Consider the following 14,567-nt stretch of genomic DNA (forward strand, 5'->3'; position numbering starts at 1 on the left):
TGGAAATTAAGCAAAATTGTGCTTTTACTATTTATTCTTACTATGAGGCTTTAAGATGTGTTGAAATTAATGAATAAAATTGTATTAGTAACCATTTCAGTTTGGTAAGGGAAACTAAATATTTGGCACCTATCGATACCAATGTGTTTCTTTTAGAATTTCCACTATCTATTTTTTATTCAAGAACTTATCAAAAAAAAAAAAAAAAACTTGTAGTCTGGTGGGCATCCTATTTGTTTCAAGGAATTCCTAGTTATATATTGGCCAAGAAGTTGGCAGCTTTGAAATTGGATAAAAAAAAGTGTAATGAAATGGAGTCTGGCAATGTCACTATTAAGAAGCAACATTTTTGGAGTAAATTAATGCTCTAGATGCTAGAGGGGAGACTCACCCTCTAATAGCTTAGGAAAAATTAGAACAGGTTAATCTCTACACATAAATTGAGAAGTTCACTTTATTAGAAGAGATTAGTTGGAGACAAAAGCTTAGGGTACTAAACTTGAGGGAGGGTGATTCCAATGCAAGAATTTTTCACAGGATGGCCAATTTTAACAAAAGAAATAACAGTATTGAGAGTCTTATGGTTAATGTTAGTTTGTCTTCCAATCAGGATATGATTTCGAATTGTATTACTCAATTTTTCATGGATTTATACACGAAGCAACAAGTTGATCGACCATTTCCAAATGTGTTGGATTTTCCAATGATATTCGAAGATAAAGCTGATTGGTTGGAGTGACCTTTTGAGGAGGCAAAGATATTTGATGAAGATTTCAATGGTGAGGCAAAGATATTTGATGAAGATTTCAATGGTGATAAATCGTCTGGGCCTGATATTTTTCCCATGGCATTCTTCCAAGCTTGCCTGGGAGATTCTCAAACCTGATCTTATGGCTGGTTTTCATCATTTTTATGCTAAAGGTCAGTTTGAGAAAAGTTTGAATGCAACCTTCATTACAATTATCCCAAAAACATTGCAGAAGTTGAAGTCAGGGACTTTCGCCCAAATAGTCCTTTTTTTGGGGGGGGGGGGGTTGTTATAAAATTATTGCTGAAGTATTTGCTACTCGATTACGCACGGTCATGGGAGATATTATTTCAGCTTCTCAGAATGCTTTTGTTTTGAACAGGCAGATTCTTGAACTATGACCCGGTACTTATTGTGATGCAGGGCATTTCAAGTTGTTGCATCCTAATCCTCTTGTGAATAGTTAGTTAGTTAGATGATTGCTTAAGCAATAGCCAATAGGATTTAGACACTTGTCAAGCATCTAGAAGGCTCCAATGCCAAACAAATAGTATAAGTACCACATTGTAGTTACTTTGTGATTAGTTTTTGAATGCAATTACATAGATTAGCCTAGTGCTATTTTCAAGAGATGGATTTCTCTTAAGAAGGTTTTGTCACACCTTGTTCACTGTTCTAAGCAACTCTCATTTCCCTTAATCAATTCTAAGCCTAAACAGTAGCCCCCTTAGAATCCCTGCATCAAATTGGTATCAGAGCTTGAGATCCTTAGGATTCAAGTTCTTGTATTGTTTCTCATTTTCTGTCATCAAGAACCTGTCAAGATCCTATCTTGATTTCATTCCCAGCCTTAATACGTTACCTTTATCAAAATAGAAGCCTTCAATTGTGCTGGCAAGATTCTGCAGTAGTGAAAGATGGTGTTTGAGAAGGAAAGGAAGGACAAAGGGATGAAAGTAGTGGTTCAAGAGGCAGCCTTGGAGACTCATGCAGCCGATGATCCAGAAGTTTTGGAGCAGCACTTTGCCTTAGAACATGAAGTGGAAGCGTTGAGGAGGCAAATCCATGCCTTGACTGAGCAGGTTCTAAGAGACAAAATGCAGCAGCCAAACAACCACGATTATCATGGAAGTGAGGCATCAAATGAAGAAAGCTATGAGGATCCTTTTGCCTAGAACCCAAGGATATGTTATGGAAGGCAAATTCCTGTTCTGCAACCAAGGGATCATGAGCAAAAGTGGGAATCCAACTTCAAGATTGAGTTATCTGAATTCTATGGTAGCTTTAATCATGAAGAATTCATGGACTGGCTCAACCAAGTGGAAAGAATCTTTGATTTCCATGAGGTACCAGACTACAAGAAGGTGAAATTGGTAGCAAATAAACTCAAGGGCAGGGCATTTGTTTGGTGGAGGCAGTTGCAGGTCCAAAGAGTGAGAATGGGAAAAGGAAAGGTGCAAGAATGGTTCAAAACGAAGAGACAATTACAAAAGCAATTCTTGCCTTTCAACTACTTGAAAACTATCTTCCAAAATTTGCATAGGAAGTCATTGCAATCTGAAGCCTCAAGAAACCAAGTACCAGCAAGTGCAAGTCCTTGGCAGCAATCTTGGCCAACCAAGAATGATTATTGGCAGACCAAGAAGGACAAGGGAAATGCAGCAGAGTGTTTTTCTGTTAATGCAGTACCTGGTCTATCAAAGTCAGCCATTGCATGCAAGCATGGCGCAAGCAATGGAATTTTCAAATGTTACAATTGTGGAGGACAAATCTATGAAGCCCCTAACAAATGGAAGTCAGCCATGAAGTTGGAAGGAAAATCCTTGATGGCGGAAGGGATTAAAGAAGAAGGTATGACTTTGATCCTTGATAATACCTTGCAAGCACCCAAGGAAGATATGCGAATGAATGCACCCGTGTATGAAGAAGAAGAAGAAGAAGCAGAAGAAGAAGAGGAAGTCAATGATAGCATATTGCCGATTGAAAACAATAAAGTGAAGGAATGCATTCTAGAACCCGTATATGATCCATTTGTGGAAGAAGTAGATGCTAATATAGAGCAAGAAGGAGGTGAAGTTAGAGTTTCAAGAGGGTGCTTGGGGTTCTTATCAATCAATAGCTTTCAAGATTGTGTTCTTTATGATAAGAAGACCATGAATGTTTGTCATCTCTTACTTGCAAGTGGAAGGCTACGTCAACATGATAGGAAAACCATCCATGGTAGAAGGTGTAGCACACACATTATGTACAAGATGGTACACCCCTACTATTTGCAACCAAAGAAGAGGAAAGTGAACCCCAAGCCAATGGTCGAGATGAAGGTTGGTTCAGTTGTGTGGGACTTCGCTGTGCAGAAGCAGCAGCCTTTGGTGTGCTGCCAAGAGTAGAAAACTCATTACACAATGCAACTACATCATACTAGAAGGCTAGAAATTCACACAAATCTTGTGGCAACCAAGAGCACTTGAGGTCGAGTGCTTCTTAAGAGGGAGAGTCTTGATGCAGGGCATTTCAAGTTATTGCATCCTAATCCTCTTTTGAATAGTTAGTTAGTTAGTTAGATGATTGCTTAAGCAATAGCCAATAGGATTTAGACACTTGTCAAGCATCTAGAAGGCTCCAATGCCAAATAGATAGTATAAGTACCACATTGTAGTTACTTTGTGATTAGTTTTTGAATGCAATTACATAGATTAACCTAGTGCTATTTTCAAGAGATGGATTTCTCTTAGGAAGGTTTTGTCACACCTTGTTCACCATTCTAAGCAACTCTCATTTCCCTTAATCAATTCTAAGCCCAAACAGTAGCCCCCTTAGAATCCCTGCATCATATTGCTAATGAATGCCTTGACAATAGATTGAAGACCGGTCTACTAGGGTTACTTTGTAAACTAGATGTTGAGAAGGATTTTGATCGTGTTAATTGGGGTTTTCTTATGACGTTACTAGAGTGTAGTGGGTTCTCTGATAAGTGGAGGTAGTGGATTTTCTTCTGTCTATCTGCTGTTTGTTTCTCTATTTTGATTAATGGTTCTCGCTTTGGTTTTTTTGAGAGTTCTAAAGGGTTGAGACAAGGTGATCCTTTGACTCCTTTGCTATTTATCTTGCTCATGGAAGCTCTTGGAAGAATGTTGGATAAAGCTGTCTAGGAAGGCCGCATGTCAGGTTTTTGTGTGGGTAATTTGGAGGGAAGATCTTTGGTGGTGTCTTAACTCCTCTTTGCTGATGACACTAATTTTTTGTGATGCTGACCTTGATCAGATTCTGATGATATGATTCTTATTTGGTTTGAGGCAGTTTCTAGTCTAAAAATAAATACGGGAAAGTTAGAATTGGTTCTTGTGGGGGTGGTTTAGAATATTGGGTTATTGTTGAATGTACTTGGCTGCAATCAAGGTACTCTTCCAATGAAATATTTTGGTCTTCCTTTGGGTGCTAAATTCAAGGATAAGACAATATGGAATCTGATTCTGTAGAAGATGGAGAGGAGATTAGCGGGATGGAAATGTTTGTACTTATCCAAGTGAGGTAGAGTCCCTTTAATTAAAATCACTCTATCTAATTTACCTACTTATTTCCTATCTTTATATCCTATTCATGCTTCTGGGGAGAGGGGGCCTACTTCATTTAGAATAGAGTATGGAATATTAGTTCCATCATGTGTAAAGTGGAGTTTATGGAATGAAGGAGATAAGAGGATATATGGAAAGAAGGAAGGGGACTTTTGAGTGGCAAAGGCTTTCTTTTGAGATATATGAGTGAACATTCCTGCTCCCTATATTTTTGTATGTCATTAGATGAGTGTAGACCATCAATCTGATGGCCTTCTTGGATAACTGTATTTTTGACTTTTTGGGAAACTTGAGCATTTAACTCGTTAACTCGTACTCTTATGTTGTTCCCTTGGAGCTTTTGTATCATGTTATTGTTCTATTAATTCAATTAGTTTTACTCATAAAATATTTTCTCTTGTTATTTTATTATATTTTTTAATTTACTAAGTTTGATTGATTTGAACTCGTTTTCTCTTAAAATTACTTATCTTTTATGATTAATGAGGCGGGGAGGGTTGGGAGTGGCTGTTGAGAATTTTATTAGATGGACATTGGTTTTGTTTTATGTTTTGGTCTGGTGAAAAGCCATCAGACTTTGAGCTATGCAACGAGTGGTATCTGCAGCTCTCTTACTTCCTTTAAAAACCTTTTCCTTAGTGTAGGCGTATTCAATTCTAAATTTCTTATTCGGCGACAAGAGATTTTACTAGTTAAGGAGTTTGGTGATTGATATTATGTTCTACTTCAGATTTGGAGTTGGTATAGAGGGAGGCTTTAAGTTGCAGAGCTGGGTAATGAGGATAAAGATGGAGAAACCTGCCCTACCTGCCCCATTTCCATCCCTAGCTTTCACCTAGACTATGGTGCATGTATGGGGCAAGAAATCTGCATAATACAAGTCTGCCATCAAATTTTATTTTGTCCATAGGAGCTCCTTTTATAATATGGATGGAGACTGCTTACTTCTGATATTTTTCTTCACTTTGTTATTATTATTACAATTGATTTGGATGTATTTTTTGTCGAAGGGAAAATTGAGAGATTCCAAATTTCTGTCAGTCTGGAACTTGTAACATTTTTTTTATTGCGATATCTATTTTAGGTACTTGATGCACTGGTCAACCTCTTTTGCCGATCAAATATTTCTGCAGAGACATTATGGGATGGTGGTTGGCTTTTGCGGCAGTTGCTCCCATATAGTGAGGTTGAATTTAATAGCCATCATCTTAAATTGCTGAAAGTAAGTTAAAACTTCTGATGATTCAATAGTTTTTATTTTTTTTGGAAAATCTCATGGCTGCTTTTTTTTTTTTTTTTGATATACAAATTCAATATTTGTTGATAGCATTGCAGTACTAATTGATATCTATCAACTTTATTTTCTCAGCCAACATCATAGGCCTATAGATGTAAGACGTAGTGTCTATACTTGTTAGATATATGAATCTTGAACCATGCATTGTCTATTCTTGTTAGAATATCAATCTTGAACTATGCATTATTTGGTTTATTGTTAAATGAAACTTGAGTTTGGCAAATAAAAGAGCACCTATAAACATGGTTTTAAAAACCGGACCGGACTGGCCAGTTGGACCGGTTCAACTTGGAACTGGGAGCTGATCCAGTCCGGTTCTCTTAAAACTGGAAATCTTAGAAAAATTGTATTTAACTGGTAACTGCCAGTTTAACTGGAATAACCGGAAACCGGTATGGTTGAACCGGTTTTTTCAGATTTTTGTGAAGATACTCTACAATGGAGTTATTTTGCAGCAAAATGTTACTTTTTTTTCTTTCTCAGATCTGGAACTTAGGGTGGCAATGAAGGGAGGGCAGCGAAATGTTGCTTTTTTTCTAGAACTGAAACTTAGTAGTGCTTTGGGAAATTTTTTATGGGGATGTTTCAGTTTCAGGGATGCGGTGTTTTAGTCTTTTAGAGAGAAAGAGAAAGCGTAGGCTAGGTAGAGAGACTGAGAGAGCTAGAGAGGTGGAGACTAGAGAGTAGAAACAGAAGATTCTGAGAGAGACTTCTCTTGCTGTTAGATATCCGGACTTGTTCAGATTTTGTAGGAATAAGGATGCCTGTGTGGCTGAGCTTATGATGTCCACCAATGGTGTCCGCTTTTGGGATGTGAGATTCGTTAGGGGTGTGCATGCTCGAGATCTAGAGGCTATGTCTGATTTCATGGAAACCATTTATGGTTCTCCTATAAGGGGGCTAGGTGAGGATAAAATGTGTTGGATTCCTAGCAAAATTAAGGGTTTCTTGGTTAGTGATTATTATAGAATTTTAGCTGGCTCCGCCTTCTTTTGGTTTCCTTGGAAAAGTATTTGGAAGCAGAAGATTCCCTTTAGAGTAGCTTTCTTTGTTTGGACTGCTGCCTTAGGGAAATGCTTGACGATTGATAATTTACGTAAAAGGAAGGTGTGGATTTTGGATTGGTGCTACATGTGTAAGAGAAATGGTGAATCGGTTGACCATCTATTGCTTCATTGTCCTTTTGCTACGGATCTATGGTCTATGGTTTTGGGTCTTTTTGGAGTTTCTTGGGTTATGCCACACTCTGTTTTGGGGCTGCTTCAGTGTTGGCAAGGCAGCTTTGGTCGTCATCGAAATGGTTTTATTTGGTCTATCATTCCTCATTGCTTATTGTGGTGCCTTTGGAGGGAGAGGAATAGTAGATGTTTTGAAAATTCTGAGAGATCTATTCCAGACCTCAAGCTTCTCTTTTTTAGAACTTTAAGGGATTGGTTGTTGCTTTGCAAAATAAATCTTTCTCTTCTTTTATTGTTTTCCTAGAATCTTGCAATTTTTGTATTTGATTTCCTTTCCCTTGTTCACTTCCAGTGCACTTGGGTGTTCCTTTTTTATCAATATATCTTATTACTTATCAAAAAAAAAAAGGTTGCTGAGATATTTTTGTTGTTGTATTTGACCATTTGTTTTGTTGGGTAGTGAACCTCCATCTCTTTAATTTGGCTGATGCCAATTAAAAATTTGGAACAAGTAAAACCAATCTCATTGGTCAAATAAAATTAAAAGGAAATTTTTAATAAATACCCTCCTTTTGGTCTTCCTTAACTTTTGAGTAATATCCAAATTCCAAAATACCAAACATTAATATGGGAGAGTAATATCCAAATTCCAAAATACTAAACATTAATATGGGAGAGAATCAAGGATTGTTGATAGAGCATATAATAAATTACATTGAGACTTTTTTTTTTTTTTTGGGAGTGCATATCATGGTGGAGTCAATGGACTATATGTATGTATTTGTGGTATAATAATGTAGGGTGAGCTAGGTTTTAATAGTTGGATAGCTGAATGTCTTTTACAATTCCACATTGCCTTTTTTCTTTCTTCTTTTTTTGAAGTTGCTACATTCATCTTTATTAAAGGAAAAACCATAAATCCTATTAATTTTTGGAAAAGATTTATTAAATCCATTTATTCATTCTTAATCCTTATGATATTACCAAATTAATATTAAAATTTCTTTATTTAAAACATTTAGTTCTGGATATAATGAAATTATGAACCTACTTTTGTTTTTATTGGAGGAATATTATCTCAATGGTTTAAGAATAATTACTTTAAAATATTAATATTTAGTTACAATTTGTTATTTTTTTAAATATTCTTAATAATATGTGAAAAATTACATAAAATTATTTATATTTTTTTAACTAAACACAATTAGTTTTAAACTTATTATGTATTTATTTTAAGAATTTTAAAATTATAAATTAAATATTAATGAGATCACCAGTTTGACCATCGGTCCGACCATGGTCGGACCTTAAAATCGGAAACTGCAATCTTTTCCAGTTCTTTGACTGGTCCAGTTTTTAAAACCTTGCCTATAAGTAATATTTTGAGATAGTACAATTCCAAAATTGTTATTCTTTCGTGTACCTTATTGGGGTATACTAATTATAAATACTTGTAATTGTGGTTGAAGCTTTGATATCAATTTTATGTTATCCTTCAATTGCTCCAATGCAAATTTTGTGGGGGTAATAGATGTTGAAGTTAATGTAGAGTGAGTGCCTCGAGTTATCAATTAATTAATCTCAGGCCATTATTTGTAGTTAACAGTTGTTGAGTTGTAAAATATGGAAGGTTACGTTTGGTGAGAAGAAAAGGGGGAGAAGAAGTAATGGAAAGAAATATTTAAAATAGGTTTAGGGATTAATTAATTAGTCCATTCACTGCAGCATATATATATATATATATGTATATATTTATATATATTAGAGTGATATGACATGATTGTAGGAATACCCTTATGCTAACATAAGAATAACAAGCTAATATAAAAATAACAAGAAATGATTCCAATACTTCTCCCTCATTGATCTATATGTTATAGCTTGAAGGATAACCTCTAAAAGGAGGCATGAGCTAATGACTTTGTGAGAAGATTACCTAGCTGATCATCCGAGCAAATATGAGGAGTGACAATTTGTTTCTTAATCAATAAATCTTGAATAAAGTGACAATCAACCTTGATATGTTTGGTAATTTCGTGGAAAACATGATTGTACTAATAAAGATAGTTTCCTGAATTGCAACAATACATATGCATAGGAGAGAGATGCAGTTAGAAGACAAATTCTGATGTGGCAAGGAAAAAAAAGGTGGATTTAGAAAAGGTAATATCATACTCCTGAAGTAATTGTGAGACTCAAGACTAAAATATTGATAATCCTTTACGAGAATTCTCAAGGAAAACACATTTATGAGGCCGAATGGATAACTTATCTTGGTTAGGATCTAAGACAAGAAAGATGACAAACAAATGTATGAGTAGGGGAAAAGGTGAGCAATTAGGAAATAAAAGAGAAAACAAAAACTTTTGATTCAGGACAGTGAAGGGCATAAGATTAATGAGATGGCATGTGGTGAGAACAATACTGAACAGCAAAAGTGTTTTGGTACCTCTGTACTGAACAGCAAGATGCCAGCAACCGACCATGCTCTTTTTTTTTTTTTTTGGGGGGGGGGGGGTGTTTGTTGGAAGCAATGCCATTTTGTTGAGAGGTGTGAGCTCAACTAGTTTAATGAATAATAACACAAAAAGAATCATAACAGACTAAGAAAGTTCTATTTCATTATTAGATTGGAGAAACTTAACACGGTTATTAAACTCAACAAGAATTTCATTATAGAATTTAGAAACTATATGAGGTTAGTTAGATCTCTCTTTCACAATGCAGGACAAGTTGGGAATTTGTTTATTCATGGTTGTGGTGGATTTAGGGGTTTTGATAGGAAAGAGTACAAGCTTGATTTAGGGTTATAAAGAAGGGAAAAAAGAGAAATATATGGTACACGTGTTAAAATAGTGTTTAAATGATTTAATTAATCATCTCCTAACAGGGTTAATATCTAGGATAATTCATAGTTGATTATGATATTAGAGCAGATAGCCTTGAGTATGAACGCCATCTCCCATTTAAAAAAAAATAAAAATCCCACATGTTAGTTATTTTGGGAGAGTTTGACCTCACACATGAGGGGAATGTTGGAATAATGGTTAAATGATTAAATTCACAATTTTCTAATAGTTTGAGTTTTTGGGATAAGTGGTAGTTTATCAAACAAGAACAAGAAGAAGAGAACAAGAAAGAAAAGAGTACTATGTACTAGTGGTATTAGGACTCATTAAGCATAATTATTATAACTATAAGCACTTTTTTTTGTACTAGTGGTATTAGAATGCCTAATTTGTCTAGTAAACTAAAAAGCCCAATGAAGAAATAAATAATAAAACATAAATATAAAAAATTTGCGAGGGTTGCAGACATTACAATTTTTCCACTTAATACAAAATTGACCATAAATTGTTAAATAAAAACCCAAATTAAAATTTTTCTTAACCTTAGGACACATAAATAGACCTTTAAAACCACATGACTTTTACTTTGGTTGGATGTAACACGTGGGCCCATAAAATTAGTCTTGAATAGATGAATTTGTGACGAAATAGAAAATTATTCGTCCATGGTTACATCATTTCTTAAAAAAAAAAAAAACCATGGCATCCTAAAGTAATTGTATCAAAGGACTGAGACTGATGTTTATGACTGCTCGGAAAGGAACTACAATAATGCTTCCCTAATAGGCATGCTTCACTCTCTAAACTACACACATGGCTCAATGCAGGAATTGTTGACTTGAGTATGGCCAAAGGACGTAAATGCCACTAAAGAGGAGAGACGGTAGCACTCAAGACTAATGAAATGAGAAAGAAAGAGCCATCCAGATCCAGATAATATAGGCTATCCTTTTCATGCCCTGAACCAATCATCTTCTTAGACTTGAAGTTTTGAAAGATACAAGAAATAAGAGGAAAAAAGAATTTCACATTGTAAGGATTTAGTCAATTGATTAGCATAAATCAAATCAAAAGAAAATTAGGGACATAGAGGCTAGAGGATAAAGATAATGAATTTATAGGATGAAGAACACCTTTTTCAAGGATTGGCTGAGAATGACTATTAGCTAAAAAAATTTGGTGTTTAACACGAGTCAAATCAAAAAAGAAAAATAATATACTTGATATATGTTTGCTAGTGCTGGAGTCAATGACCCAAGACTAGGATGTATTAGCCATGCATGCAGCATTACCTGAATCAACTAAATTAGTAGTTGAAGAAGAAGGAAGTGCACTCTGCAATTGCCGAATGAGCTTGTTAAGTTGAGTAGTGGGAGCATCATGAAAACAGGAACCAGGAGTTGCATGTCCATAATGAGTCCAAGTAGGTTGTGATTGTCTAATTCCATCAATGGCCTAATACACATAATCTGCCTTGCCATATTTTATGTAACAATAAGACTTAGTATGATATATATTACCACAAAATTAGTAATAACCAATAATCAACAAAATATATGTAGGATAGATAATTAAACAAAATAAGATTTGAGTTCAACCAGCTTGAATTTATTTTTGGGTAAATAAAACTCGCTTACTCGTGCCAAATGAGAGCATAGGATATAGACAAAGCATTCTCACATTCTTATCATTTTCTTAGAGAAAGGGAGACTTGTATGGGAAGACAATATGAAAACTAATGCTAGGACCTGAAAATAATAAACTAACAATGTAAAGACAATAACATAAGAAAATTTTGTTGGTTTTTACTTCCATTCATGTAACATATCTACACTTTCAAATATTCTATTGTTGCAGTTACATGTTATACTATGCAATTTACTTCAAATGGTTTTCTCATGCACAGGATTCATACAGGAACTGTACTATTGCTATTAAACAAGAAATTAGAGGAATCTGGGTTGATCTACTTTTAGCATTCCTTTGTGATGAGTGGAAAATGTGTAAAAGAGGTATTCACTGTGGATTTTGATGTTGTGACTGTTGAGTTGATGCTAAATGTTTTGAGTAATGTGTTTGTACTACAAATTTTCTACTTGTAGCAATCGAGGCTTCAGCTCCTCGGAAAGAGCCCAAGTGCATCCTCTTGCCATCACAGAGCTCCTATTCTGATGGTATATTGAAAACTATCATAATATAGTTTATTTTTAATAGATGCTTTCCAGAATAGATTACTGTTTCTTCATTGGATTTGTTCCCTGATTTTTTATTTATTTTATTTATTGATAAAATTGTTGTACTTACAGATATTATTCCAGCTGAATCATCATTTACTGCTGGTGAGAGAATGTGCGAGTTGGTTAAGGTTTGAGTTTGTACTTTTTGTCATATCTCTTCTTATTGAGCTTTAGAAGTTTCAGATAGACTTGGTCACTTTCTGGTTTCATCAATGACATTTAAATACTTTGGAAAAGTAAGAAGTATTGTAGTTAAACATAAAATACATTTGTACATAATATGCATTTGCTTTTGTTAGAGCTTTATGGTAAATCATAATGCATCATTTCTTTTGCTAATATTTGTCATCCTATCAAAATTTAGGTATTTGTACTCCTACATCAACTTCAAATATTCTCCCTTGGTAGAGAATTGCCTGACCAACCTCCTATTTGTGCTCCTGCTGATGTTCCTGAAAGCTTCCGAGCCAGAACTGCTGGACTAGATACTTCAGGTCCAAAGCCTGGAACCGAATTAAGAATTGGTCAGTTTTCTATCCTGTACTTATTGATATTCTATAAATGATGTTATTTTTTTTACTATATATATATATATAAATATAAATACCTTTAGAAACAAAGATGAAGGTTTTGTAAGACTTGATACTAAAAAAGATACTAATAATTCATAAGGATGAAGAGACTAGAAAGGATGTAAATCATAGGATATGAATGAAGTGAACGTGTATTAGGAAGATTGTGTGATCATAGAATCGCTATTTAGTTAAGGAGAAATTTTATACAACTGGTATAAGACCAAATTTGCTCTATGGTATTGAATGTTGAGTTATTAAGAAGCAACATATTCATAAAATGAGTGTAGTTGAGAATGTTTAGATAGATAAGTGGAAAAAAAGAAGAAAAAAAGAAGAAGGATTTGAAATGAAGTAATTTGCTTAAAAATAGGGGTGACCCCTATTGATGAAAAGATGAGGTAGAGTACCTTAAGGTGGTTTGATCATGTGCAGAGGGTAGCAATTAATGCACTAGTGAGGAATGAAAAAAGGTAGAGGATAACCTAAAATAACCTTATTAGAAGTGGTAAAAAAGAACATGCCAATCAAGGAGGTGACGAGAGTATTATTTTGCATATGATAGAATAGTGGAGAAGAATACATGTGGCCATTCTTTGATTACTCCGTTGAGGATGTTTAGTTGACTCTAAAGTTTTGGAAGCTATTTCTTGCTCTAGCCTCTTTAGAGGTTATTACTTCCTTGGTAGCTCAACATATGTACTCTTTACCTATTATTCAACTAGTTGACAACCATTCTTGCTACTTGATGCTTGAAGAACTTGGTCCAAGTTTTAGAACTTTTTTTTTTTTTTGATAAGTAAGAAGGATGTATATTCATTAAGCTGCTTTATGCATGAAAGGCACAAAGCAAACCAAAAAGAACAAAGAGAAAGAAAAATAAAACAGAAAAATTAATTACAAAGGATAAGAGAGTTTAGGAATAAGAGGAGAGAATCACTAGATGTGAGTCCCCAAGCTTGAGACCAGTCAAACAAAGATCCACTAAAAGAACTAAGCAACTAGTCTCCAAAACTATCTAAGTTTTCAAAGGTTTGTTGATTACGCTTCCTCCAAAGACACCACACTAAGCACAAAGGAACCAAGTTCCAGATTTTAGAGGAGTGCTTCCCCAACCAATTCCACCAATCGAAAAGAAAATTTGGAACTGTGCTAGGTAGGACCCATGAGATCCCAAAAGATTTGAAAACAAAACTCCACAATTGACGAGCCATCTCACAATGAATTCTTCATTGGTCTATGAATGCTTCGTTTATCACTTTAATTCCTAAGAAATGTAATGCCGTTAACATCATGGATTTCGTTCCATCAGTTTGGTGAGTAGTGTGTACAAGCTGCTATCTAAGGTGTTGGCTAATAGGTTGAGGGTGGTTTTGGATAAGCTCATATCTGAGACTCAAAATGCATTTGTTGGCAAAAGGCAGATTCTGGATTCAATGATTATTGCAAATGAATGCCTGAATAGCAGGTTAAAGAGCAGAAGTCCGGGGGTGGTATGCAAGCTTGATATTGAAAAAGCTTATGACCATGTGAACTGGGAGGCCTTGTTTTATTTGTTGGACCGGATGAGTTTTGGGTTGAAATGGAGGGGGTGGATTAAGGCTTGTGTTATGTCTGTCCGTTTTTCTGTCTTGGTAAATGGTTCCCCTGAAGGTTTTTTTGGAAGCTTGCATGGATTGAGACAAGGGGATCCACTATACCCACTATTGTTTCTTTTGATAATGGAGGTTCTAAGTAGACTCTTGAAGAAGACAGAGGAGTGTAATCTTATTCGGGGATTCCATGTGGGAGAGGTTAACACTGTTGGTGTGCGTATTTCCCATCTGTTATTTGCTGATGACGCTATCTTATTTTGTGATGCCTTTAGGGAACAGTTGCTGTCCATAAGGTTGGTGTTGTCTTGTTTTCAGGGTTTTATGAGGTTGAAGGTCAATATCGAGAAAAGTGAGATTGTTCCTGTTGGGGAGGTGAATAATATAGATGCTTTGGCTAATATTCTTCAATGTAGAGTGGGCAGGTTGCCTATGAAATATTTGGAGATGCCGTTGGGAACTTCTTTTAAGTCAGTTGCGATTTGGAATCCTGTTTTGGAGAAAATGGAGAAGAAGCTATCT

At 35.2% G+C, this 14,567-nt stretch overlaps 1 protein-coding gene across 2 annotated transcripts in view; it reads left to right on the plus strand.

Moving 5' to 3' along the window:
• Nucleotides 1–14,567, plus strand: part of LOC115975717 (protein TRANSPARENT TESTA 9) — a 68,144-nt gene that overhangs the window by 39,323 nt on the left and 14,254 nt on the right. For both annotated transcript variants that reach the window (XM_031096616.1, XM_031096617.1), the window contains 5 exons: nucleotides 5,405–5,542; nucleotides 11,551–11,656; nucleotides 11,747–11,818; nucleotides 11,951–12,009; nucleotides 12,246–12,405. In XM_031096616.1, coding sequence (XP_030952476.1) covers nucleotides 5,405–5,542; nucleotides 11,551–11,656; nucleotides 11,747–11,818; nucleotides 11,951–12,009; nucleotides 12,246–12,405 — 535 coding nt within the window. The remainder of the gene's footprint in view (nucleotides 1–5,404; nucleotides 5,543–11,550; nucleotides 11,657–11,746; nucleotides 11,819–11,950; nucleotides 12,010–12,245; nucleotides 12,406–14,567) is intronic.

Source organism: Quercus lobata, chromosome 2 (assembly GCF_001633185.2).
Source record: "Quercus lobata isolate SW786 chromosome 2, ValleyOak3.0 Primary Assembly, whole genome shotgun sequence".
NCBI classification, from domain to species: domain Eukaryota; kingdom Viridiplantae; phylum Streptophyta; class Magnoliopsida; order Fagales; family Fagaceae; genus Quercus; species Quercus lobata.